The sequence below is a fragment of the Planococcus citri genome, chromosome 4, assembly GCF_950023065.1.
Source record: "Planococcus citri chromosome 4, ihPlaCitr1.1, whole genome shotgun sequence".
Taxonomy (NCBI): Eukaryota; Metazoa; Arthropoda; class Insecta; order Hemiptera; family Pseudococcidae; genus Planococcus; species Planococcus citri.
In genome coordinates this window covers 69,468,232-69,495,933 of record NC_088680.1, presented here as the reverse complement: position 1 = coordinate 69,495,933, position 27,702 = coordinate 69,468,232, and the positions used below count along the sequence as shown (strand labels likewise).

The following is a 27,702-nucleotide window of genomic DNA, read 5'->3' as shown; positions in this document are numbered from 1 at the left end:
GAAGAAGATTACCCAAATCCAAATTTCATAATTTTCAGCCATTCTGGAGCCTCCAGCGCGATTTTCCAATTTCTCCAGAATTTTGAATTTGCTCCAGAAGGTGTGAATATGCAGTTGGGCAGCTAAAAATCGAGTTGTGTAATATACTCGACCTGTTTAACGAGTTTATCAACATTTGAGCCGATTTTGGGAGTGACACCTCAAGAGTGGTTTTTTGACCAGATTTTTTCAAAATTAAAAACTTCAAAAAATCAAAAGATAACAGTTTGTGAGGAAATTTTTGAAATTTGCGCGAATCGCTGTATTATGTCCGTAACTAACCCCTCAAATCAAAATTTTATAATTTCCAGTCATTCTGGAGCCTCCAGCACGATTTTTCAGTTTCTCCAGAATTTTGAATTTGCTCCAGAAGGCGTGAATATGAAGTTGGGCAGTTAAAAATCGAGTAGTATATTACACTCGACCTGTTTAACGAGTTCATCCACATTTGAGACGATTCTGGAGGGGACACCTCGAGATGTGGTTTTTTGACCAGATTTTTTCATAATAAAAATGTCCAAAAATTGAAGGGAGGCCCCAGAAAGGCTGGAAATGGCGAAATTCGCCCTCGTGGGGTTATTTCATGACAAAATACTGCGATTTTTTGCGCAAATTTCAAAAATATCCTCACAAACGGTGATCTTTTGTTTTTTTGGATTTTTTAATATTGAAAAAAGCTGGTGAAAAAGCCACTTTTGAGGTGTCATTCTCAAAATCGGCTCAAATGTGAATAAACTCGTTAAACAGGTCGAGTGTAATATACGAGTAGCGCTCCACTCAATTGTATGTTTTTTAGATGTTCTCCAGACTTTTTCCACCGCCAAAAATCGACGCTTGCGCGCTCTGGGGAACGTGATGGTCCGAATAAACACGTAGGTAGGTATATTTTATTTCACTCGATCACCTGTAACACCTACTTATACAGAGGAGTCTCATTTATTCATTTTGGAAAAATAATCCTCATGAACGGTATTCGCCTGGATCATTTACCCTATGTTTTTTAATGATTGAGATTTGTTGCAAGCACTCTGATTTGTCGAGTTATCATTATACCTATTTCATATCAACTTATGGCAAAAAAAATACCCAAATGTGCAGTAAGTAATATATTAGCGATTTTTTTTCACCCCTAACAAAGGTACGTCAGTTATTCATCTTTGGGTAAATGCACTAGGTACTATTGTTATTGCAACTTGACTAAAATTTAATGATTCGTTTACTCAGAAATCCACTTTAATTTTTGACACCTTCCTTGAAAGAAATTGGTTTACAGTATCGTGAACCGCTATTAAGCCATCTTGAAGTTTATGTTCGTTTGAGACGCGTTCAATTTTTGTATTGATTGATTTTGATAAGTCATTTCTGTACTGCTCAAATCCTTCTGCAATCTTATATTTTTCCATCAGTTTGCGCGTTGTCTCAACATCACCATAGTTATTCTGAAAATGAAAAAATTCTGTAAGTTTCCCTTTGCACTGATAGACATATATGTGTATGATCAGGATACAGTTTTTATATTTTTGAGGTCTTAACTCATGAAGTCTTAGAATTTCAGTTTCCATCCTTGAATGTATAGGAACTGTATTGAATAGGTGGGTAATTCTCAAAAAAAAAAAAAAGGCCAAATTTGATAGGTATTATTGCATCGAATTTTCATTGCAAAATGAACAAAAATTTCCCAACTTACGTTCACTTTCTAATGATGACTAATCTTTGATCATGGATACTTCATGAATGTTGGAAATGGAAATATATCTATTTGTCTGAAGAAATGGGCGGAAGTTGGGAAATTTTTGTTCATTTTGCAATGAAAATTCGATGCAATATTCATATTGTAAAATGATATAAACTATTCAGTTGCTTATATGGCAGCCAGCCTAATCTGAAATAGGTACTTACATAGTTTAGGTAAGTATGTACCAACTAATCATTCTCCAACTCCCTGCAAAGTAGATATCAGTAATTTTTTGTTTTGGGTCATTTTTTTTTTGGATCATTTTTTTCAATACCTAGTTGTCTAATTGTAAAGATTTTTTGGAAGTTTTTTTTTTTGGATGATGACATGACAAGTCTTCTTAGCGTGTTCTTTTTCAAAACCCCCTTTTTTTAAATTTCATTTCCCTCAACCATAACCTCCTCCTGATTTATTCTAATTTTAGTCAGTTTATCTTTCTGCTTCCCCCTGATCAAATCTATACATATGTTGCCAGTACTTCCTTGGGTCATTTTTACATTTTTCCAAAACTCCAGAATGGTAGACCAAATACTCCTGATTGTGAGTAATTTCTAAATTTGTGGGATTTTTTTTATATAACTTTGATTTTTCCTCGGATAAGTAGGCCAAATAAGCAGAAGTATGTGGTCTTCTTTTTTTAAATGTTTTTTTTTTTTTTTTTTATAAGTAACTGACTTGGTGCAGGATGCCATTCTCGACTTGAGCTCATCCAGAAACAAATCACACGCCTCATCCACATCCGTAGCCCTAAAAACGTCTCCCCTAGTAACATGTCTCATTTTGAGTGTCAGTGCTTTCCAATCTGTAATCTCAAGATTACATAACTCTGATGACACTTTGCTGTCTGGGGGCTGAGTATGAGCAAGTTCAATCTCAAGAGAATAATGGTCTGACACATCTGTCTTCATAATTTTGCAAGTAAGCCTACCCCTTCATTACAATCCAATCCCCTAGAAAATACAATATGGTCAATGCAGGTGCTAGTGTCAGCTGTGACTCTTGTGGGCTCCCTAACATGACACATGAATCTCTCAGAGGCCAACATATTCAAATACAAAGAATTTTCTGCAGTATCGGTACTAACATCAATATTCATATCTCCTGTTATAATTGCCAATTCGGATGAAGAACCAATTGCCTGAGCCATATCACTTACAAATTGGATTTTTGACACACCAAAAATGGTAAGATCATCCTCAATCGACTTAATTTTAAGCGTATCTAATTGTTTCTTTCAGGGTCTTGCAGGGGGAGTTGGCCGGTGAGTTTGTTGTTAACAGTTCCGATCGTTTCCTCCCTCTCGTCAATCTTCCTTGGATTTTCCCTTGTACCGCTAGCATGAAAATACCGTTTTCTCGTATTTTATGAGCTAAATACTTTAGCTTTCTGTTTTTGATGTCTTCAACTACGACTTTCCGCTCCTCTCCTATTCTTGCTAGTACTTCCTTGTTGGTAATGAAGTCCTTCCATGAGATCCGTAGTAGCCTTCGATAGCACCACATCTCAAAAGCGGATACTTTCTTCTCGCATTCTGCACTCATGGTCCATGTTTCGCAGGAATACTTCAGAACGGTCCATACGTAGCATCGCATAATTCTCTTCCTCAGATCAATACTCATCGTTCGATTTCCCAGCACATTGGCAAGGTTGTTGAAAGCGGTCTTTGCCATTCCAATCCGTGATTTAATTTCTTTAGACTTGAATTATCACCATTGGTTTTGGCTTGACCTCCAATCTCACGAGTAGTATCCTCTCTGATTTTGGAATTATGGCACTGATTTTATCGCTGATTCTGGTATGTATTAATATACCCACACCTTGTTCGTGTGTGTCTTTCCCAGCGAAGATCATTTCATAATTTTCATCTACCCGGTATCTACCATTTCCAGTCCATCGGGTCTCACTTACTCCTAATACGTCGATTTGCAATCTCCTGGCTTCTTTAATTACACTAGCAAGTTGTCCAATTTTATACAAAGTTCGTACATTCCAGGTTGCGACGTTGATGTTGTTCCGCCTTGTTTTAACTCCGCGTATTCTTAGCACCCTATCCGGCTGCCTTGGCGGATGAGGATCAGCCTGACGGAGACTTAGGGCCGTTGCTAAATTGATGTCCATATAATTCTAGGGAAATATAATGGTGTTGGTTTCCCGTTGCCTTCCACCATGATTTTCTGTTGGGGTTTACTCCCTTAGCCGAATTTGCCAGTTTTTAGGCGCTGGTATTCGCCTACTCACTCTGAAGCTCTTGCGCTTCCCTAGGGCTGGAACGAGTGAGTTGTTGGTGTTCTGCAGCTCTTATGCATTCTACACAGTCATCTAAAAACAGCCTCAATTTATCATAATTCCTACTTAGAGAGCTTGCATTCAAGGACAATATTTTCCCCAACATTCACTTAATATGTTAGTAATAGCAAAACACCGATAAAATATAGTAAAATAAAATAAAATAAAATAAGAAAATGTAAATGAGTATTAAAACTATCAGCACATAATGAAAATGAAAATTTGGAAGATTTAGAAGACGTCAAAATCTAATTCTCCCTGTTTGGAGAGGTATAGGCGATCTTGAGCTTTCCGATCTGCACCTTAGACTGAATACGTATTTTCTGTGACTGTCTATTCTTCTGTACATATACAATGCCATTTACACATCTCATGATCCCGTACATAGGCTTGAGTGTACGTGCCTGTCTGAACAACTTTGATGTGAATGGTGCGAGATGTTCGTTTGCGTATATCTTGACGTTTTTATCACCTCCGAATTTATCAGCTGTCAGTTTTGTATTCCTGTAGCTTTTGAGCATTCTACGATGAATGATGGAGGGTGGGCCGGATCTTTAGCTCTGGAGGGTAGATGTTGGCAATCAACGATATCATGAGCAGTAATTTTCATCCCAGCTAGCTCTGCCGTCTTGATCGCAATCAGGTAGGGATCTTCCTGATCTAAGACAGGAATTCCTGTGACCACAACATTATCCGTCCCTCGTATAGTTCTGCAATCCCTCCATTTCAATCCAACCACTCCAGCTATCTCTCTCCAGAACCTCTACTCTGCCCTTTAACTCATCACGCTCCTTTGCAATCTGACTACACTTCGAGCAGCCCTTATCTTCAATGTCTTTCACCTTTTTATCTACTTTCGAAATCAACTGGGTATGATTCGCTGGACAAGCCGAAGGACAATCTCAATGTTTTTTCATTTCTGGCCTTACTTACTGGACATTATTTGATTTTCAACACGTAATAAATGATTGTGTACTTATCATGTAGAATAACTTCCCTTTCTCAATTATCGTTTTTGGCGGGTTCATCAGGGTAAATAAAAACGCTAGCCGAGGACACATTTTTTTCCACGCATCAAAACTTCACAGACTAATTACATATGATCAGAACGAGCTGTTACATAGGTTTTTAAAAAAACGGCGCGGGGTAACATTTCTATGAGAACAGTGAACCAGTGCAGCCACTCACCAGAAAAAAAATGTTGAATTGGGAAGTCAGCAAAAATAATTTAAAATTGCTCTAAAATTGGTGCAAAAACTGTGAGACAGTTTTCAAATGTGAAATGTGAGCTTTCTATGGACGTATTGAGATTGCAATTTGCACAATAATATACCTTAGCGTTCTATGATGATGAGAATGTGTCAATTTTTCCAAAAAAAAAAAAAAAAAAAAAAAATGGTTTCTTAACACGTTATAACATTTATTTTCAAAAACATGGTGTGAGACAGGCAAGTCGAAGGACATTTGGGGATAAAATCGAATGTACACCAATGAAAGGGGGGAGCTGAACAGTTCAATATCAAATGTAAAATGTGAGGGAGGTGATGCTTGTATGGACCAAAAAAAAACCATGCTAAAACCATTGAGAAATTTGCTGTGGACACAAAATGTACCACTTTTTAAAAATTACCCAGGTATGTATTTCATTTTCTTCAGGGTCATTCGGTCATTCCTTGTTGCATTGCTGAGGTTTCTGCAGAGATTGAAATTTTTTTGAATAATATTTGTAGGTACTTATTGATTTTTTTAATGTGGATAGTCCTCTATAAGAAATGACGAATGGAACAAACCTCTGATCTTTAATTACCTAAATTTAGAGGAGAGAAACGGCAGTTCAGAAGAAAAATTGTTGATCTTGTTGAATTTTTGCAGGAATAGTATATTATGCAACTAGGGAGATAATGTGTTCTTCAACGAATTTTGAGGGTTATTTCCCGAGCGAAGCGATGGAAGTAACTCAAAATGGTTGAAAATCACATTATCTCCCCAGTTCCATAAAATATTTTACGTTTTTTAGGGAGAGAATCGCTAATTTGTCCGCCGAGCGATTAGCGAGCGGGAGATAATGTAGTAGATTATCTCCCAAGAAACATAAAAATGTTTAGGCCACAAAATGAAGAAGTCTTGTGAAATATGTAGCTTCTCAACGAGACCTCAAAAACATATTATGTATAAGGGATAGCGAAACCAATGCAATAAAATAAGCTGCACATACCACTATGAAATCTTTATCTTCATCCGTCGCAGTATTCATCAAGTACGTTAATGTAAAAGTGAATTTCTTCTCTTTTATGTCTTCATCCAAATCTTTACCAGGTGGGGCTGCACCGCCAATAGCCAATGCGACACCATCGTTCTGAAAAATATACCAATAACCCTGTAAGTTCCTTTAGCCTTGTTTGCTTCGGAAAAAATATCATTCCCATGTTGCAACTAAGTAGACAAATCTTCAAGTCAACTAACATAAAGTTTTAAGAGCTGAGCTATATCTTTCAAGATGTCGTGTATCTCATCGTTAAAAGGTAATTCAGATCTTCTGGCCTAAAATCAGAACTTGAGTTAACTATGCAGTGAAATCATATCGCCACATTTCTTAAACTACAAAATAGGTACAAATGACTCACCGCGTAAGCTGCAAGTCGAAATGGAAGTACGGTGCAGTAATAACTATTATAGGTAGAGTAGTGTTTATAATATTCCCACGGTATATTTTTACTTCTGAGAAGATTGATAAGCTCCGATTCATGTACTGCTGATTCAATTAGTTGCAAATTGCTTGAAATTAGACTACACTGTAAGAACCAAACAGTATTCTTGAAGTGATTTGTAACTTTATCCAGTAGGTAATTACCTAACCTACCCAATCACTTACATTCAGGGTGCCCAGAAATATGTATCATGAATGAACCCCTAAGAAAGTTTTTATTAAAAATATAGGTTGGCAACAGGGGCGGATTGGCCTACCGGGAAATGATAGAAATTGAGGCATATTTGTTTATGAAGGGCCCATTTTCCGTTGTCTTTTCGACACGGGGCCCCAAACTCTCAATTATTACCAAAAAAAGTTGCATAATTTTGAATTTTATCAAAAATTTATGACCAAAGGGGCCCCTTTTTCACCAAAAGGGCCCACTTTCTTACCGGGGCCTACCGGGATTTCCCCGGTAGCTCTTATGGCCAGTCCACCCCTGGTTGGCAATGCGAAATAGATGCATATGATTGGTGGAATGTTATCAACTCAGTCTAACAACCAATCATACGCTATCATTATTATCATTCACTGTGATCAACCAAAACATTTAGCAGAAAACATTTTTAGGGGTTCACGATATTTCTGGGCACCCTGTACTTCTTAACCTATCCAAACCTTCAACTATTGAGATCACTTCATCAGGGCTGTTATCTCAATTGAGTTTAGGGCCAGGGTCAGGCTTTGGGCCAAAATTTGTAAAAACTGAGGTTTTGTGTTGGGTTTGGGTTTTTTGTGCTGCAAAGTTACAGCTTTTGTGCCGGTTTTTGATCAAATTACGGGAACCCCTGATGTCAAGCGGCCTCTTCGCTAATTTTCGGTCAATTCGGACGCAATTTTTCTAAATGTCATACATTAAAGTCACGAGAAAAAAGTCATCTACATAACTTGGCTCAACATTTTGTCAACTATGAACATTGCCCTAAATTATCATAATCTGTGCCTACTTTAATCTTAATTTCAACAAAGTAATGAATTAACGAAACATTTTAAACCATAATTTTATTTTTTTAATTAATTTTCTTTGATTGATAAGAAATATTCAATGTCACTAACATATTCATCAATAAATACCGAAGTATGCCTACAGAAAAACCTAATTCAGGAATTCGAAAATTTTATTGAAAATTCATTTTTTTCCTGGTTTTAAACATTTTCAACAAAGTTTCCATCTGCGGGATAGTGTTTTTTAGAGAAAATAATTTTACTACATCTCATAATTTCCTCCCTCTTACATATTTGGAAAAAACAGAAAATGTCAGAAATTTGGGTGCTTAGCAAAGCTTATTTAGCAAATTTTCAAATTTGCGAAAAATGAACAAAATTATTCAAAACTTACAAATTTGATACTCAAACAAGTAGGTATGAGAATATAATGATGAACATTCCATTGAATTTCTTACTTACTTTGAAGACATTTTAGAAAAACGCCAAAAATGTGTCCGAAATTAGGTCAGTTGACAGTACCTTTTTGGTTGTTTTCTTTCCATAACAAAACAAACCAACTTTACCTACTTTTCAACAAAAACAGACAATTTATTCACAAAAATATCTACTTGCAAAAAACGCGACAGACCCAACAAATTAATGGAAAATTTGGTGAAAATACAGTGTATCACGCTTGGTGGCGTAGTGGGATGAGACGCGGTTTTCTGAACAAGAAAACCTGGGTTCGAATCCTGCCAGAGACGCAAGCGTTTAAACATAAAGCGAACTGAATAAGCTGCAAGGTCGATGGTGCACCTATAGGTAGCAGTGATTACTGAACTCTGGGTTGTAAAAACCCAGCTAGTGATGTATGAGCTACTTTGTAGATAGCGTAGAAAGCAACGGAAAACTACTATGTGAAAGCTCAAAGAAACATCGATCGATTCCCCAGGATAATCACTGTGGCATAGGCATTCGCCTCACCCTGTTAGGGTACCACTAAAATGCGATTTCCAATGTCCTGTAAAGGATATGGAACCACGACGACGACGACGACGACAGTGTTTCAAAGTGCTAAAGGAAGCACCCAGCCTATGGAAAAAATGAAACTAGCTGTTAAGGACGGGGAATCTGAGATCTACTCCAACAATATAATTATGTACAACGCATTATTTTTGTAGTTCCCCTCACCCTTCACCTCATCGACAACTACTGATAATGAATACCTATATTGATTTTTTTACATCCGATTCTCAAAAACTATCAAAAAGAGTACATACCTATGTACCTAGGTATCCAATTTAAATTTTAAGATGCAGTATTTTTATTTGTCCCTAAAGTATTAATCTATGTATATGTATGTTACAGACCAAGTCCGAAAACTGTCGTCTGTACTTGGTTCATACCATGCCCGGAGGGTCCGGATAAAATGTTCGACTTATTTTTTTACAAATTGTGTTGTATAACATAAAATGAAATAAAATGCTAATTGTAAGTAAAAATGAAACCACAACAGAATCAATTGTCCCTATTCCTTTCTTTTCAGTTTCACCTATCTGGATCTGAATTGGATTTTAATCCAAACTAGGGTGTCCGCCCCCTGGGCTGCTCCGCAGCCCCAACCCCAGCTCGCACCCCTCCCTCTCAAAAAAGTTGAAAATATTTCCCCTGAAAGTTCAAAATTGTTGATGAACTGGCAATGGTTTTCTCCAAAAAATCCTTCATCTCAAGGTTTCCATTTTTAGTTTTCAGTTTTTGATTCAATTTCAGTTTTTCTTTGTTCAGATGTCGTTCAATTTTCTTTGTTTACCTAAATTCACATTTATTATTATAATTTTTTCTTTTTTTTTATGTTTTACTTTCAATTTGGTGTCTTCAGTTTTATTTTTGCATTTTTTCTTGATGTCCGTTTTTCATTCAATTTTAGTTTTTTTTTTGTTTTGATATCTTTCAATTTTCTTCCCCAATTGTTTTTACTTTCATCATTTTTTCATTTATTCATCATGAATTCATTTTTATTCCTTCTCAACCATTTTGTTTTTTCTCACTTCAATACATTTTTTTCTTTTTTTTGGGGGGGGGCATTATTTTTTCTCGGCTTTTATTTTAATTTTCAAGTATTTCAATTTCCTTCATTTATTTTTTTGTTTTTCAACGATTGAGTTTGTTTATAGAAAGTTAACTATGTTTTTGTTTTTACATTTTCTTTTCTTACAATTGTTTCCTGGTTTTGGTTTTGATTTGATCTGATTTCTTTCGTTTTCATTCCATTTTTTCAAGATTGATGCAGTTTCAATCTGGATTTTGTTCGATTTATTCATTTGTTTCTTTTCTTTTATTCCTTACGCATTTATTTTCCATTACTTTTCATTCTTTGTTTCATAACTTTTACCTTACTTCTTATTTTTGTTTTCAAAAACAGAAAGAATTGAAAAAAACTAATATGCATATTAATTTTCTTCAATTCTTTCTGTTTTTTTTTCTGGTTTACTTACTTTCTCAATTTATTTATGTACTTAGAAGTATATACTCTTATTCTCAATTGCTATATTTTTCCTTTGTTTCATTTTATTCAGATTTCCTCACTTCTTCAAAAAATAAATCATGAATTTTCAAACAAAATGAATAGTTAGAAGGAGAAATAGCTGCAAAGTATTCAGACGTAGCGCGCGGAGTGGCTGAGCGCTGGTGGCAAAATTGAAAAAGTGCGAAAAGGTGAACAACAAACCCTGCGCCATCCCCTCTGCCCTCCTGGAGAAGGAACGGAAAATTTAGAAAAATTTTGTGATTAGTGGCCGACGTTTGTTGTTCACCTTTTCCTTACCTACTTAACAGCATGCACACTAGCGCTCCATACCTATTCTATATGTCCGAATAAGCTGGATGTTTTGTTGTATTTTGAATTTTGATAATAAGAAAAATGCCTAGCAAATGAGAAATATTCGGCTGTCAAATGAAAGCTTAAAGTTACAATTGTCCAAAATGATGCATTTTTAATTTTTTGGGTTCAAATTTTTGAATTCTAAATGTTTGATGGCTTATCTACACGTCATAAGGAACATTGTAAAACAAAAATGAGCAAAATCGGTCCAGTGGGAGAGGCTCGCCGACTGGAACAACATTTTTTCATGATTCTTTTAATATACTTACCTATCATCATTTAATCGTATCACCCCACGCGGGGGTATCGTGACCATTCCAAAATTACGTAATCCTGCGGGTAATCGTGCGCCATTGCTCCTTATCTTGCGCGCTTCTCACGCATTCGGCAAAGCTGCAGCCAGTCGCTTTGCGAATAGAGTCAGTCCATCGGGTCGAAGATCGTCCTCTGGCTCTCGCTCCTTTGACTCTGCCTTGCACAAAAATCGCCTGCTTGGCATCCGCTCTCATCAGCCGCCCGAAGTACTTAAGTATCCGACCAAGAACCACTGCAGACAGTCGTTTGGTCACACCAATTTCTCGGAGTATTGAGGCGTTCGTTCTCTTGGCTGTCCAAGGAACTCTGAGCAGCCGCTTCCAGCACCACATTTCCATCGCGTCGATGGTCCAAGTCTCCGACGCGTACAGGAAGACAGAGAAGACCAGCGCGTTGACGAGTCGAATTTTAAGGCTCTTGCTGATCGCCGAATCGCTCCATATTCGCTTCAAACGAGTCATCGCAGTTTTAGTGAGTTGACAATGGTGCCGGATTTCAGCTTCGCATCCGCCTGTGTTCTCAATAACAGATCCAAGGTAGGAGAATCTCTTGACGACTTCGATTCCGCCAACGTCCTGGATCTCTGGCAAGTTGTTGGCCAGTCTGTCAATCACCATCATCTTTGTTTTTGTCGTGTTGATGAGTAGGCCATATTTTGCGCTGACTTCCTCCAGGCACTTGAGCAGCACTGACATGAACTTGATACTTGAGGCCACCAAAGTGGTGTCATCAGCATACCGGAGGTTGGTGATCCGTCGGCCACCTATCAGGACACCTCCGGGCCATTCATCGGCTCCATCCGAGTCTTCTATGATCTTCTGCAGCGCTTCCCGGATAATGTACTCTCCGTAGATGTTGAACAGAAGCGAGAGGTCGTCAAAGCCATGGAGTACCTGAAGAACAACAAAGCTCCTGGCCCTGACAACATCCCAGCTGAAGTCTTCAAAACTGGCAGCACCGAAGTCACCAAAAGAATCCATCTCATCTGCAATCACGTATGGCAAACTGGAGAATGGCCAGACGATTGGACCCAGTCAACTTACATCACGTTGTACAAAAAAGGATCACCAGAGAACTGTGAAAATTATCGCACCATATCGCTCATCTCACATGCCAGCAAAGTGCTCCTGAAGATCATCTATGATCGATTGTATCCACTCATGCAATCTGAAATCCCACCAGAACAGGCCGGATTCACCAAAGGAAGAGGCACCAGAGAGCAAATCCTCAACATCAGAATGCTCATCGAAAAAGCTCGAGAGTACAACGTTCCTGCAGTGTTGTGCTTTGTGGATTATAAAAAAGCATTCGATTGTGTCCAGTGGCAGAAATTATGGCGGATTCTGCTGGAGATGGGTGCTCCGAAACATCTCATTTGGCTAATCAAACAACTCTACGAGAAGGGATCAGCTAATGTCCGCGCCAACAGGACAACATCCGGGAAGTTTCACCCTGAAAAAGGAGTTCGCCAAGGCTGCATACTTTCTAGCAAATCAACCCGTCGCTAGCGATGGTCAAAGAATATTCAAAGATGTTTAATTGTTTATCCCTCCCTATGTTGAAAAATATCAAAAAAGAAGAAAAATAAATTGATGTCTGTGGGTACAAATTACTTATTTCACATTCAACGTCTTTGAAGCCTAACCTGCAATTACTCAAAATTTTCATCGAACACATAGGTACATTTTTAATACACGAAAATGTGCGAAATTTCATCCTCTTCACAATGATTCTTTCCCCGAATCTCTTGCTATCAGCGTTTTCGAGTATTCAAAGTTCAATGTTTGATCTTAGTTGATCCCTTTTATGTTTAGCGTGCCGCGGTCTTCAACTGGGATGTAGTGTTACCATTTTATACCATATAGCTAAAGGTCTTTAATACAAGTATGGAAATAGATTATGCTCTTAAGATAGTCAACGAATTTTATGTAAGTTTTTTGTACTGTGCACTCATCAAATCTGTTCACATTGTACAACGTTGCACCCCATTGGTTGCCCTACCGCGTGACGCCACCAACCTGCCATGCGCAGTACGTGAAACATACGTAAAATGCTTTACATAACAGGGGGGGGGGTAAGTGGCTCTTTACCACCCGCTGCGCGGGCGATAAACTCCACTTTCCTCTGCCCCAGTCATGTAAAATCGCGTACACACCATGGGAGCTAATAAAGAATGCCTCAAAGCACATGTGTAACGCCCGAGCCGAATTTTACCTCCCTTGATGTGTAATATACTATTGACTATCTTAAGAGCATAACTATTTCCATACTATAGTCTGTCTCATTTAACTTGACCATTACCAATACTTACACACTACTCTATCGCATTGTGTAAATACAACGCACAGTTGCCACAAATAATTTCAAAAGAAAACAAATAGTAAAGTCAACCCCACCTTACGTGGCAAATACGGCAAAGTAAAGCAAAATGAACATGCTGATTTTTTTTTTTTTAATGAAAATGAATTGAAACTTTGAAACATTACTTATTTGAAGATAATTTGAAGTAATAAGCACGATCTTTAATAATAATAATGGAAAATAACATGAAAAATGTAATTTTAATTGTGAAAATAGGTACTGATAACATTACATTTACAGTATTTTCATTTTTGGAAGCCAGTAAATATTATTTTTCATGGGCAATGCTTGACTTTGTTGTATTATGTAACGAAATTATGCAGTTGTAAACATCAAAACATTGCACATTTTGACAACGTAGGAAATTTTTGAGAGGTCAAGTTAAATGAGACAGACTATAGTATTAAAGAGCTTTACATATAGCCAAGAAAAAAAAAGAAGTTTTTAACCCTATGTGTAGAGGAATGGCGCGAGTATGAAGTTTCTTTCTGTGTGGGGTGAAGTAAGATAAGCTGTATATACTGTAGGTACGATAAGGTATGCTCAGTGGCGTAGTGGGCTGAGCCACAGGTTTCTGAACAAGAGGTTGTGGGTTCAAATCCCGCTAGAGACGCAGGCGTTAATGTGTAATGTATACATTGTAGTGCATTTAACATCTATTACACGTTAAGCTCCGAGCACCAGAACAGCAGAGGCAACAGAAATGCACGCAATCTGTTGCCGGTATCAAAAAGCTGTAATTGGTTGAGCAACTATAGGTAGCGGTGATTACGGAACTCAGGGTTGTAAAAACCCGGCTAGTGATGTATGAGCTACTTTGTAGATAGCGTAGAAAGCAACGGGACACTACTACATGAAAGCTCAAAATAACATCGATTCCCTAGAATAATCGCAGTGGCAAATTGGCAATATATAGGCGTTCGCCTCACCCCTGTTAGGGTACCACAAAAATGCGATTTCCAATGTCCTGTAAAGGACAAGGAACCCCAACGATGACGATAAGGTGCGTTCATCATAAAAATACAGTTTTAATTGAAAAACGTTCCCAGATCCGCTAACGGGCCTCAGAACGTCAACGCTTAGGGTTTCGGATAGTCGATGTAAACAGTGAACGCGAACGGAATGCGTTCTTTTCAAAAGAACGCGAACGGCGTTCGTTTTGATTGAACGCAAATTTTGAAGCTTGAAAAATCAAATTTGCAACATAAAGGTGATACGCAAATACGCGATGTTTACATTTTAAAACAACATAAATTGCCATTTGCCTGAAGAATTAAAAAAACCGGTCTGGTATAAAAGAAAAGTTTAAAAAACACATTTGTTTTGATTTTGAATTTTTGAAAATTGCGTTCACGTTCGCGTTCGCGAAGACGTTCGTTTTAAATAAACGCGAACGTGAACGCGTTCATTTTAAATAAACGTGAACGCGAACACGTTCAACATTTTTGCGAACGCTGCCATCAGTGCCATCACTGGATGTAACTTCCAGAAACGGGCCTGTTTAAGCGGTAGCATTCCTATATCAATAGTTGTTGGAGCAGAGGTGTCATGTAAGATATTTTACTCCTGTACAATACAAAATTTATGGTATCTATAGTATTGTACTTACTTCAGTTAATACTTTTGAAGCCGATTTGAAGAATGGATATTCCCCCATCCAATCATTCAGTAACAAATGGGGTGATGCAGTTAACCATCGGCTTACTACCAAGCAGTGTACCAGAGATCTGCCCACATGATAGGGCGCTTTACCTCTTCTCAATGAAGAATTATCCGCTATGTCATCCTCGATAATAGCTGGTATCTGTACCTGAAATATACACCATCTCAATTCACACAATCAGCGTTTTCAAACAGTTTTATGCTCACTGCTTTTTTGTTTCAGAAAATGTGCGCAATACCAGTTCAGAAATCCACGCCATAGCATGAGCAGTGTGCATCGTTTTGGGTTCAGGTTCAGGATGCGGTAACTTCATCACCTCGTGAACTTTGAGAGTTATTGCAGCCCGTAAAAACCGACCGGAATCCATTATGTAATCCAGCATCTAAAATATGACTTCCCGTTAAATTTTCATAATAGATAATTTTGGACCCTTCATACTGACTTGACAATTTTACATAATACTGTGTCTCCAGCCCCAATCAATTCAACTTCATTAGGGGAGCATGTGCAAACGAAGCACAATCAATTATATAAACGCCCATCCCCCGCCCACATGTGATGCTGAATGAGTGAATGAGACATAAGTAGTGCTGACCATATCGCACCTTGGGAGTAATAAGATTAGGTATGTACATCTAAAAAAAAGATGATTTGTACATTTTTAGGGTCTGTATGGCCCCCCTGCAACCAAAAATAACACTTTGAGTTGGGTACCCTATCTAGATCTTGTAAAAACGCAAATGGCCTAACTCCAAATCCTAACAACATTGCAAGTTGTTTGGAGTTATGTATAAGGGTACATCTCAAAAAACCCCACCTTTTTTGAGCAAATTGGGTTACTCTTGAGCAGCTTCCGTCACGAAAGTTTCAGACCCCCAGACCCCCCACCCCGTTTTTGAGAAACCCTCCTTTTTCTGAAATTACAATAGAAATTTTTTTCTCAGCCCCATGTGAACCGATTTTTTAAATTTTTTGGTATGTTGTAAACACCCATAAGAGATATCTCCACAAAAATTTTCACCCCTCTCCCCCCATATTTTCCCCTCAAAATGGTGTTTTTTTTAGCTTTGTTTGCCTGTTTTAGCGATGACCATGATTCGGTACAAGTGTGTTTTTGACACATAAAAAACATGTATTTTTTTCAAAAAAAAATTGTTGGTGGGTCGTGGTCAAAAATTGAAAAAACTCAAAGAGGGGGTAAAAATGGATTCTGGTGTAAATGATTGTTTTTGGTGAACGAGGTGTCGTTTCCACATGAATAGAACCCCCTGAACTCGAATATGACGTCCAATTTTATGCTACCCTCAACCACACCCCTCCAGTGCCTCTACCCCCACTTCAATTTTTACTATGTATTATATTAAAAGTTGAGCTATATAATAATATTGGTGTCGTTCTCGTATGAATCAAGCACCCCGAACACGATTATGAAGTCAAATTTCACGCTACCCTCATCCACACCCCTCCGGTGCCTCTGTCCCCACTACCATTTTAAATGTTTCGATATTTTCATAATGTTGGTGCCGTTTCCATATAAATCAATCCCGGATATACCCCTGTCCATCCGGTGTCACCCAAGCCAAGGTTCAAATTTGGGTCCCCTTTTCTTTCTCTTGTTTGTGAATGACCTCCCATCTGTGATAAGAAATTCAGAAATACTGCTCTTTGTAGATGATGTAAAGATATACAAACAAATTCAAAATATAGAAGATATCCAGAAACTTCGCAGGCAGATTTGGATAGGTTTATAGAGTTGAGTATTGTAAACAAACTGTCTTTGAACATTTCTAAGTGTGCGACAATGACCTTTACTCGGAAGAGAGGTTTTCTAGAAGGTGTGTACTAGGGTGGGCCGTCTTTGACTTTTTTTTGGAAATTTGGCGAGGGGGTGCTAAAAAGTTGTGGTGGGATCTCAAAAGACTGTAGGAAAAATTTGGGGCCCCAGACTTCACCCAGCACTTTGCAACCAGGGTTCAAAATTTTGAAATTTTCAAAAAAATCAAAATTTAAAAAAAATACATTTTTGATTTTTCTGATGGTTATTGGTCGCATTATGCCTATTGAGTAGTAAAAAGCCGTTTTCAATCGGGTTTTTCACTTCATTGGAGATTTTATCTCGCTTTTAAAGTACCTAGACAAAAAGAGCAAGTTTCAAGATATTTCGCGATTCGTTTTGATTTTTACAAATTTGTTATTCATTTGAACTTTGAAGTCTATGCCTTTTGTCACTACAGTAGACTCCCGATTATCCGACCTAATCGGGGGGGGGGGGGTAAGGTGAGTCGGATACACAAAAAAGTCGGATAATCCGAAATGGGTGTTTTTAGTATAGAAATTAAGTGCATAAGCTTGAGAAGACAATTTTTTATTCAGAAAATCAAGTTTTGGCTCAAAGCAGGAACAAAAAATCAAAAAAATGACGAATAAACAAAAATAATGTACTTTTGTACATAAAAGACAATGAAATACTGACTCAAATTATAATTTTTTGAGATAAGTTGGATCAATTTCAAGGAAAATAACACCGTTAGAATACAAAATGCTGCATACTGCACCATTATTTACACTCCAAAATCAAAAATTAGGGGTTTTTGGATTATCCGACCTTGGTGGGTCGGATAATGCGAAAAGTAAGTCGGATAAATTTTTACTGGATAACCCGAAAGTCGGATAATCTGGAGTCGGATAATTGAGAGTCTACTGTATATGACTTGAAATGACCCCTCCCCCTCCCCCCACCACCAGAGATTCTCAATTAGTGCATAATTTAGTTCTAACATAGAATTTTCCTTCCTCCGAATCAACTTATGGGGTGATTTCGAGCCATTTTAACTTCTAAAGCCTCCAGTGCATTTTTGAATTTTTTAATCCTCGAAAAAACACGATTAAAATCTGAATCTGAATTTGTAGAAATGATTTACGAAGATACACATCAACCTATAATCTTTCAATTATTCAAAATCACCATGTAGTGGGAGAAAATTATTTATTTTCTGTCGCTTATGCTGGGAGAAAATTATACCCGAAAAAACCTCCCACCTATACTGGGAGAAAAATAATCTGTCGCTTAGGCGATGGAATTTTTCTCAGTCGCTTAAATGGGAACCTATTTTTCTGTCCCCTTAGATGACGGAGCTTAGTGACCATTTATTACGTGATTGACCATGCCGCGAGCATTTTCCATCTCTACAATTCCAATTTACCAATTAAAACCCTATATTAATCGAATATCGCCGATGTTACGCGAATATACGCTCGTATTTCCGGTGGTGGCGCCTAGTTTTCCACCACTTCCGCATTGGCGACCAATCAGAAGCGATTATTTTACGAATATCGCCGAATACGCTCGATTACGACGCGAATCGAGCGCCAGACGCGATTCTTGGCGCCACCGGAAGTCTACGACGCGTGCGCCACTTATCCTTCCCTCTCACCTACCCGATGGTGACTATAAAACCCCATGTAAAGTAGCAAAACGCTGCTACTTTTCATTATCTTCGGATATGAAAGGTACGTCAACAGCTGGTCTTCCTGTTAACTTCTACTTGCTCGGTTCAGCCGTTGCAGTCCCAGGTAGAAGTGAGGAAGCCATGCCAAGTGCTACTTCTCGCTGGATTAACCTCCTCGCGGTCCCAGGAAGTATGCCTAGTCCCTGTTCCCTCCGTTTCCCTCCCTTGACCCTATCTCAGGTTAATCCAATGAAGAGAAACTGGATCCAAATCAAGTCCTGTAAATATGAGATGCTAGAGATGGTGCATCGTCCCTATTGTCCCAATAAATAATTCGACAAGAAATGGATTTGAACATGAGACTCTGTTATTATCATGGCCATACGTGGTAATTCCTATTTCCCTTGGATATAATGGTAATTATTCTGTCCATCTTGAATTACCATCGAAATATGGCACCGAAGATAGTCGTTTTGGCCTTTTATTTTCCTTTTTTTCCCAAATCACACCCTATTGGATAAGTTATTGGATAAGTCAAACCACGGCAATGCCCATTCCGCCCTTTATTGGATAAGTTATTGGATAAGTAAAACCCCCAAACCCACAAAAAAGTCCACAAGACAACAACGAAAATCTACAATTTTCTACTTTTTGATTAAATATATTCCCTGTATAATTTCATGTCACGAGTTCTTTTATTTATTGACTTTTATCTTCATTGACATATGGTAATATTGACGAGCAAATATTTATTACGTCACCGAAGAGTAATAATTCCATTGATACTTGAGGTGTATAGAAAGACCTTACAGATGCCCCCACTTAGATACGCAATCGTATCTAAGTCCCTCAGAGAAAAGTGCTACTAGTTGAATATTCCCAAATATTCAACTAAATTTCCAATTTCCAATGCTCCAGATCGAGTATTTTGATACTTGATTGAAACAAATATTTCAATTTGAACGTCCATTGATCTTCGAATAATATTACGAGCATTTCCCCATTGAAGGCATCTGCAATCGTTGCATCCCGTCCCACGTAAATATAAATTAATCTAATATAAACCTTGGGAGGAACCCCCCTAAGGCCCTCGATATTGCATTTTTTCCCATACAGTTTCAGAAGAAATTTGTTTTTTTACCACCCCCCCCCCCCCAGCTATAAGCGGTCTCTCCTGTAATTGGCTTTCAGCTGTTGGAGAGACCTAAATTATAAAATAAAATAAAATAAAAATAAAATGAAAATTTTCGAATTTGCGTTGTGTGCTTTTTTTAAAAATCACGTTGTGCTTTCTTTTCAAAATCGTGTTGTGCTTTTTTTCAGAATCTCGAAGTGCTTTTTTTCAAATTTGAGTTGTGCTTTTTTTGCAAATTTGCGTTGTATTTTTTTTTAAAATCATGTTTTATTTTTGGATTTGCGTTGTGTGCTTAGTTTTTAAATTCAAGTTGTGCTTTTCTTTCAAATTCTCATTGTGCCTTTCTTTCAAAATTGTGTTGTGCTTTTTTCTCAAAATTGTGGTGTGCTTTTTTTTAAAATCACATTCTATTTTCGAATTTGCGATGTGTGTTTTTTTCCAAAATCAAGTTGTGCTTTTTTTCAAATTCGCGTTGTGCTTTTTTTTTAAAATGGCATTGTGCTTTTTTTCAAATTCGCTTTTAATTTTGGAAATTTTGTTGAGCTTTTTTTTTCAAAATTGTGTTGTGCTTTTTTTCAAAATCTTGTACCTGGTGCTTTTTTTCAAATTTGCATTGTGTTTTTTTCCTGCAAAATAAATGTGCGTTGTGCTTTTCTTTCAAATTCGCGATGTGCGTTTTTTTTGAAATCGCGTTGTGCTTTTTTTCAAAATCATGTTTTATTTTCAAATTTGCGTTGTGTGCTTTTTTTCAAAATCGCATTGTCCTTTTTTTTGAAATCGCGTTTTTATTTTGGAAATATCGTTTGACTTTTTTTTTAAAATCACGTTGTCCTTTTTTCAAATTGTGTTGTGCTTATTTTTTCAAAATTGCGTTTTTATTTTCAAAATTGCTTTGATTTTTGAAATTGCATTGTGTGTGCTTTTTTTTACAAATCACGTTGTGCTTTTTTCAAAGTTGTGCTTTTTTTGAAATTGTGTTGTGCTTTCAAAATCGAAATCGTGTTCTGCTTTTGAAATCCAAATTGCGTTTTTTCAAAATCGCATTGTGCTTTTTCCGAAACCGCGCTGTGCTTTATTTTTCAAATTCCTGTTGTGTTTTTTTTCAAAATTGGGCTCTGCTTTCAAAATTCAAAATTGCTTTGCTTTTTTTGAAATTGGGTTGTACTTTCATAACAAAAGAGGCTACGCACACTTATGTTCAGGCTTGTTAACCGGTTTTCAACCATTAACCGTCACCGCAAACTTAACTGGTAAATTAACCAAAAAAAAGTTAACCGTAACCAAAAAACCTTTTTTTTAAAATATCATCAACCATAACCATAACCGTAAGCGTTTTTTGAGATCAAAATGAACCGTAACCATAACCTTGACTGAAAAATTTTTAGAAAAAAACCGGTTACAAAATTTTAAAATTCATTTTTTTTATACGAGTTTTTTTTCAATGTGATTTGTAGTGATTTGAAATTTTGATCAAAAAAATGATCAAAAGATAAAATTAAAAAACGTGAATAGAAAGTTCAAAAAATTTGAAACTATAGTTGCATCTGCATCATACTCATTAGTCATTATACTATCAAAGCTCGATCTTAAATGATATTTTAATGATAAGAGATGATAAAGAATTGTTTCTTGAAAAAATTATTAAATTTTGAATTTAAATGTTACCAGTTTTCCAATTTTTTAAACTTCAAAATTTCAAACTCCGAAAGAATTTTTGGAAATTTTCAAATTTTCAACTGTAATTTTAACCATTAACCGAAATTTTAAGCTCAACTGGAAAAATTACCACCAAAAACTGTAACCTTAACCTTAACCATTAACCAAAAAAAATGGTCATCAATAACCGTAACCTGAACCTTAACCGTAACTTTAAAAAATGAATAACCTTAACCATAACCTTTAACTGAAATTTTGAATTTCTTGTTAAATTTTTAACCGTAACCTGAACCGGAAATATTTTTTTTCGGTTAACAAGCCTGGTTATGTTATGGGATATAAATGGAATGACGCTGACGTAAGGATGCATTATTAGAATAACCACCTAAGCGGTGAAGGCATATTGCACCATCCATATCAAGTTGATGAAAATAATGAATCAAGTTTTTAAAAAAAGAAAATCACTCTCCTGTATAATTTCACTTTTTTTTGAGATGTTACCTTATTACTCCTAAGGTGCGATATTGACTTTTCACCATTAGATTATCAATTAAGTATAGGTACTAACTTCACCAATAACGCGCTTAGGTCCTTCTCCTTCCACATTTTCCACAAGAAGTTTCTTCAAATGGGGATACGTTGCACTGAATGGCTCCATTAAATGTTTATATTGTGGATGGGTGAAAAAATTCCTGAAAACGTTGAATCATTGATTTTGTGCACTTATAAGGTAGAGTATAGGTACCAGTTGTGAATCAATTTTTTTTAAATTTTGTTAGGCGCAAATTTCAACATTTTTCAAATTTTATCATCTATGCTTGTAAAGGGGACCACCCTTCACAAAATATTGGGAAAAAAATGTTCTCGTTCAAAACTGGAGTCTGGGAGACTGTTTTTCCAACCCTCAAAATAACCATTGCGGTTTTTTCACACAATCTAAAAATTATACCCGTAGGTATGTACATTGATAGATGGTACGTAGCTTTCATAACAACCTACTCGTATCTCTGGGAAAAATTTCAATGTTTCGCGGATAAAAAGTTACATGGAGAAATTCCAAGACCTGAAAAATACCAATAGCAGATCAAAAATTTCTGATATACATTACACAGTAGGCCCTAACAAATCGAGGATGCATTTTAATGGCATTTTTTTTTTCATTTTTTCAACTCAAGATTATATACGTATTAGTCCAAATTTACATTTTAGTGTCAGCCTTTTTAGTGTGTGTAGCACACTATTGGTCTCAGTCTTGGAAATGAAATTTCATTACACTTGAATGTTCTCTTAAACTATCCAACCGTTTTTTGTAGATTTTTACTTCAAAAAGGGATCAAGTCATTGATTTTTCGAAGTAAATTTTTCTAGAAGCAATTGTTCTATGTCCAAAGAAAGGAAAGGTGCACTGACCTTTGGAAACAGAACAAAGGGTATCCCAGGTAAGATAGGTGAAATGGCACTGTTCCCAGATTTGGAAAATTATGATGGACGCCCCCAACCCCCCTGGACGGTATTGCTGTGGTACCGTTAGGTACACAAGTCGCCGATCATATTATAATCGCGGACAAGGCAAATAGTTTATTGGATTGATGGCGTTTGGCATATGTATACTTACTTACATTTTTTCATCTATAATTTAATAGAGGCAATGCGAATTCTGAAGACAATGGAAATTCTAAAAAAATGTAAGTAAGTATGAGATTTTGTCATTTAGAGACACTGAGAATTCCAAAAATTGATTAAAAGTTCTGTCATTAGTAGGAAGATAATGTGAACTTGAAAACTGATAGGAAATATTGTTATATGAATGATGATGAGAATTCTGAAAAATTAGGTAAAGGCAATGTCCCAATGTGAATTCCAAAAATTGAGTTGAAGTTTTGCAATTTGTGGATGACAATATGAACTTGAAAATTGATTACAAATTTTGTGATATGAAGACGATATTAATTCTGAAATTTTTTTCAAAATTTGGTCATTTAAAGGCAATGTGAATTCTAAAAATTGATTGCAAATTTCATAACTCAGCAGCAATGCAAAATTCTGAAAAGTTATTTAAAATTTTTTTATATAGAGACTATAGTCTACAATCCACGGAGCAAAAAGTACGTTAGAAATCGATTTTACTGAAATTTTTTGCTTACTAAAAAAATTATCCGGCATAATGTAGAAGGGACCCGCGAAAACCCAAAACACATAATTTCAATATCTCAAAATTGCACAATAGGGGGCTGGAGCCTCAAAGGGGTGTATTTATGAACGTGGGCGCTACCAAAAAAATGAAACGTAGTCGTGAAGGGTGTCACCGCCAGATACCAAATATGTGTTTTGTTCTGTTGGAAATTAGCACAAACGGATTTTATTGCACTTTGAATGCAGTTTTTATGCATTTTTATGCATTTTTGATGGTTAAATCGTTCTGTAGTCATAAGTATGCGCGGCTACCGAAAAATTTTTGTGAAACTGGTTCGAAAAGATCATTTCCAACCGAACTGAAAAAAAAACGGCTGAAAAATACCTGCACAATTACTAGTAATGGCGCAGAGAAGTGGTTGAGAGGTTACCCCCACCCCAAAATTTAGTTTGACATTTTTTCCCCCGAAGTACTCGTGCGACCTATCAAAATGTATTAAAATCTCGCGTAGAATACGATTATACCATCAATTTTCAATTTCAACCCTTCTGTGCCTCTCTCCCCCGCCCTAAATTGTAGTTCGACAATTTTTTTCATGAATAATCCCATGCGACCTATCAAAATGCATCAAAATTTTGCATAAAATCTGAATATACCATTACTTTTGAATTTTAACCCTTGTGTACCCCCTCCCCCACCGTAAAGTGTACTTTGACAACTTTTTTGCGAATACTCACGTGCGACCCATCAAAATACACTAAAATTTTGCGTAGAATCCAAACATCCCATCAATTGTAGGTATTTCTTTTTCAATTCTTACTTCAACCTGAAACTATCGCTGTTCTTGTAAAAAAAAATGACAACAAATGTATTCTATGTAATTGCACGTCATGTTTAAACACAGAATCCATGAGCGATTCAGACGATTACACAGACAGTGATTTCGACTAACAAGGGAACCTCTTGAGGTGTCACACTCCGATTTGAACGGGACCGGGATTTTTGGAAAGAGCATAGTCTAAAACCCCAAAACCAAATTTTCAGCTGCCCAAGTTTATTTTTCGATTTTTGGCGAATTTTTGAAAATTCAAAATTGACTGTTTTTGGCGACTTATGATTTTTTTTTAAAAAGTGTACGTACTTGATCAGTAAAAGTGGTCAAAAAAAGTCCCAAGACTAATATTAATTACCCAAACCGAAATTTCACCATTTACCGCCATTCTGGAGCCTCCAGCGCGATTTTTCAATTTCTCCAGAAGGCGTGAATATGAAGTTGGGCAGCTAAAAATCGAGTTGTATATAACACTCGACCTGTTTAACGAGTTTATCCAAATTTGAGCCGATTTTGAGAGTGACACCTCATAAGTGGCTTTTTGACCAGATTTTTTCAAAATTGAAAAATCCAAAAAAATCAAAAGTTTCCCGTTTGTGTGGAAATTTTTGAAATTCACGCGAATCGCTGTATTTTGTCCGTAACTAACCCCCCCCCCCCCCAAACAAAAATTTCACAATTTCCAGCCATTCTGGAGTCTCCAGCGCGATTTTTCAAATTTCTCCAGAATTTTGTATTTTCTCCAGAAAGCGTGAATATACAGTTGTGCAGCTAAAAATCGAGTTGTGTTTTATACTCAACCTGTTTAACGAGTTTATCAACATTTGAGCCAATTTTGGGAGTGACACCCCAAGAGTGGTAATCGAAAAATGAACTTGGGCAGCTGAAAATTTGGTTTTGGAGGTTTTAGACTTAGGCTCTTTCCAAAAATCGCAGTCCCGTTAAAATGGGAGTGTGACACCTCAAGAGGTTCCCTTGTAAGTTTTAGTTTCTAGATAGTAAGAATATTTGGTTGTACAATTTTTATTTTGTCATAAAATTTTAACATTTTATTTATCATCTTAAAAAAAACATTGGATGAGGAGAGGGGCATAAAAAAGTAGAATTTGAAAATTAATGACATATTCGGATTCTCTGCGAAATTTTAGTGCATTTTGATTGGTCACACATGAGTATTCACGAAAAATTTGTCAAAGTACACTGTCTTTACGGTGGGGGAGGGGGTACACAAGGGTTAAAATTCAAAAGTAATGGTATATTCAGATTTTATGCAAAATTTTGATGCATTTTGATAGGTCGCATGGGATTATTCATGAAAAAAATTGTCAAACTACAATTTAGGGCGGGGGAGAGAGGCACAGAAGGGTTGAAATTGAAAATTGATGGTATAATCGTATTCTACGCGAGATTTTAATACATTTTGATAGGTCGCACGAGTACTTCGGGGGAAAAAATGTCAAACTAAATTTTGGGGTGGGGGTAACCTCTCAACCACTTCTCTGCGCCATTACTAGTAATTGTGCAGGTATTTTTCAGCCGTTTTTTTTTCAGTTCGGTTGGAAATGATCTTTTCGAACCAGTTTCACAAAAATTTTTCGGTAGCCGCGCATACTTATGACTACAGAACGATTTAACCATCAAAAATGCATAAAAATGCATAAAAACTGCATTCAAAGTGCAATAAAATCCGTTTGTGCTAATTTCCAACAGAACAAAACACATATTTGGTATCTGGCGGTGACACCCTTCACGACTACGTTTCATTTTTTTGGTAGCGCCCACGTTCATAAATACACCCCTTTGAGGCTCCAGCCCCCTATTGTGCAATTTTGAGATATTGAAATTATGTGTTTTGGGTTTTCGCGGGTCCCTTCTACATTTTGCCGGATAATTTTTTTGGTAATCAAAAAAGTTCAGTAGGGTAACACTTTTACGTTTGTGGATTGTAGACTACTATGTGAATTCTGAAAATTTATTGAAAACTTTATGAAATTGTAGCAATGCGAAATTCGGGAAATTGATTTGAAAGTTTGTGAATTTTAAAACAATGCAACTATACCTAACAAACAACTAGAAATTTGGGAAATTTCTTAATTTAGAGGCAGTGCAAGCTTAGAAATTATTCTGAAATTTTGTAATTTGGAGATATGAAAACACTTGTTACGTATGGAAAAATTTAATAATTTCGGCCAACTCCACACAAAAAAAAAGTACCGTTATATCATTCGATTCGATAACGGTAAAATCGTATGATCGTGATACGAAGTGGACAAATAGTAGGAAAATTCGTAGGTGTGTGAAGGAAGGTTAATTAGTCGCGAAAAGAATACGAGAAAAGAAACAACTATATCCGCCTCGGAAAAATATGTATTATTATTGTCGAATATTGTCGTATGTATATGTGTCGTGTGTGTGATATTTAAAGTGGAATTATTTAGCCAATGATCTCTATGCGTTATTGAATTCGAAACGAATATTGTAATTCGTTAAAAACCTGGATATCGTGAATAATTCGAAATGAATCCCAAATTGACCAGCGGGGCATAGTTACACATACACACTGAAAAACAATTATTATTTTGAAGCAATGAGAGGTTCGAAAATATTATTTCTCATCACTGTGACATGGTTGAGTCACTTATGCACTAAGTATACCTATACGTAATAGCGGTTATAACTGTTGAAAGGCACCTACTCGTAGCTACTCACACTTTGCAGCTAAGCTTACCTATTGCATTTTACATATTTGAAATTTGAGAGAGTAGCTAAAAATTCCATGAAAAAAATGTGTATTGAGTACTAACTATACTTGCGGATCAAAAATTTTAGGCCCGCTTGCGGATCGAAAATAAATTCACGAAATTCCAATCAAATGCGAATGATTATCATTGCACATCATCAAACGATAAGTTGCAGCCTGGGTTCGAGAATTAATCATGAATTTGATTATGTTTGAACCAATGCTTATAAAGTGGTTCATTCACATTCTCCACTCATGAAACATTGAAATTTTTAAAAAGGGCACTGCTCACTTCCCATTGAATCACTTTTTCAGAATAAAATAGCACATTTTATGTAAATTTTTGGAAATTAGGTACACATCCAAACTTTTCACCACATTTTCTCACACAATTATCAATAATTATTTTTTTTTCCGCGCCCAAAGAACTTCTTTCTGTTGAACTTGTTTTTGTGCTGTACGGATGTCACAGAAAAAGATACCATTTCGTATTTTCATTTTTCACTATTAGGAACACCACAAAACGAAGATCCATAACATGGGTATGGGATCCGCAACTGGTAACTTACCTTATCTCTTAATACAGAATATCCACTTACCTTTGAGAAAGTCGTGTAGACCTTCTGAAAATATTCAACGCACTTGAACAATTCATCTTCACCACACTTGAAATGTTCTCGATTAAAGTAAAACTTCTGCCGATTAGGTAGGTATGAATAAAGTAAAGAACAGTGACCTACGAGTATGTGCTCAAAGACGAAAGTCCAAACTAATCTATTACATTTTTCTACGCAATATAA

At 36.6% G+C, this 27,702-nt stretch overlaps 1 protein-coding gene across 1 annotated transcript; it reads right to left on the bottom strand.

Moving 5' to 3' along the window:
• Window positions 1–1,130: 1,130 nt before the first annotated feature.
• LOC135844733 (uncharacterized) lies at window positions 1,131–27,702 on the bottom strand. Its single transcript, XM_065363059.1, has 8 exons — window positions 27,502–27,702; window positions 21,765–21,888; window positions 15,195–15,338; window positions 14,903–15,103; window positions 6,685–6,852; window positions 6,524–6,601; window positions 6,276–6,416; window positions 1,131–1,478 (listed from the first exon to the last, which is right to left on the bottom strand). The coding sequence occupies exons 1-8, from the start codon at window positions 27,555–27,557 to the stop codon at window positions 1,260–1,262; spliced, it is 1,131 nt and encodes a 376-aa protein (XP_065219131.1). The 5' UTR covers window positions 27,558–27,702; the 3' UTR covers window positions 1,131–1,259.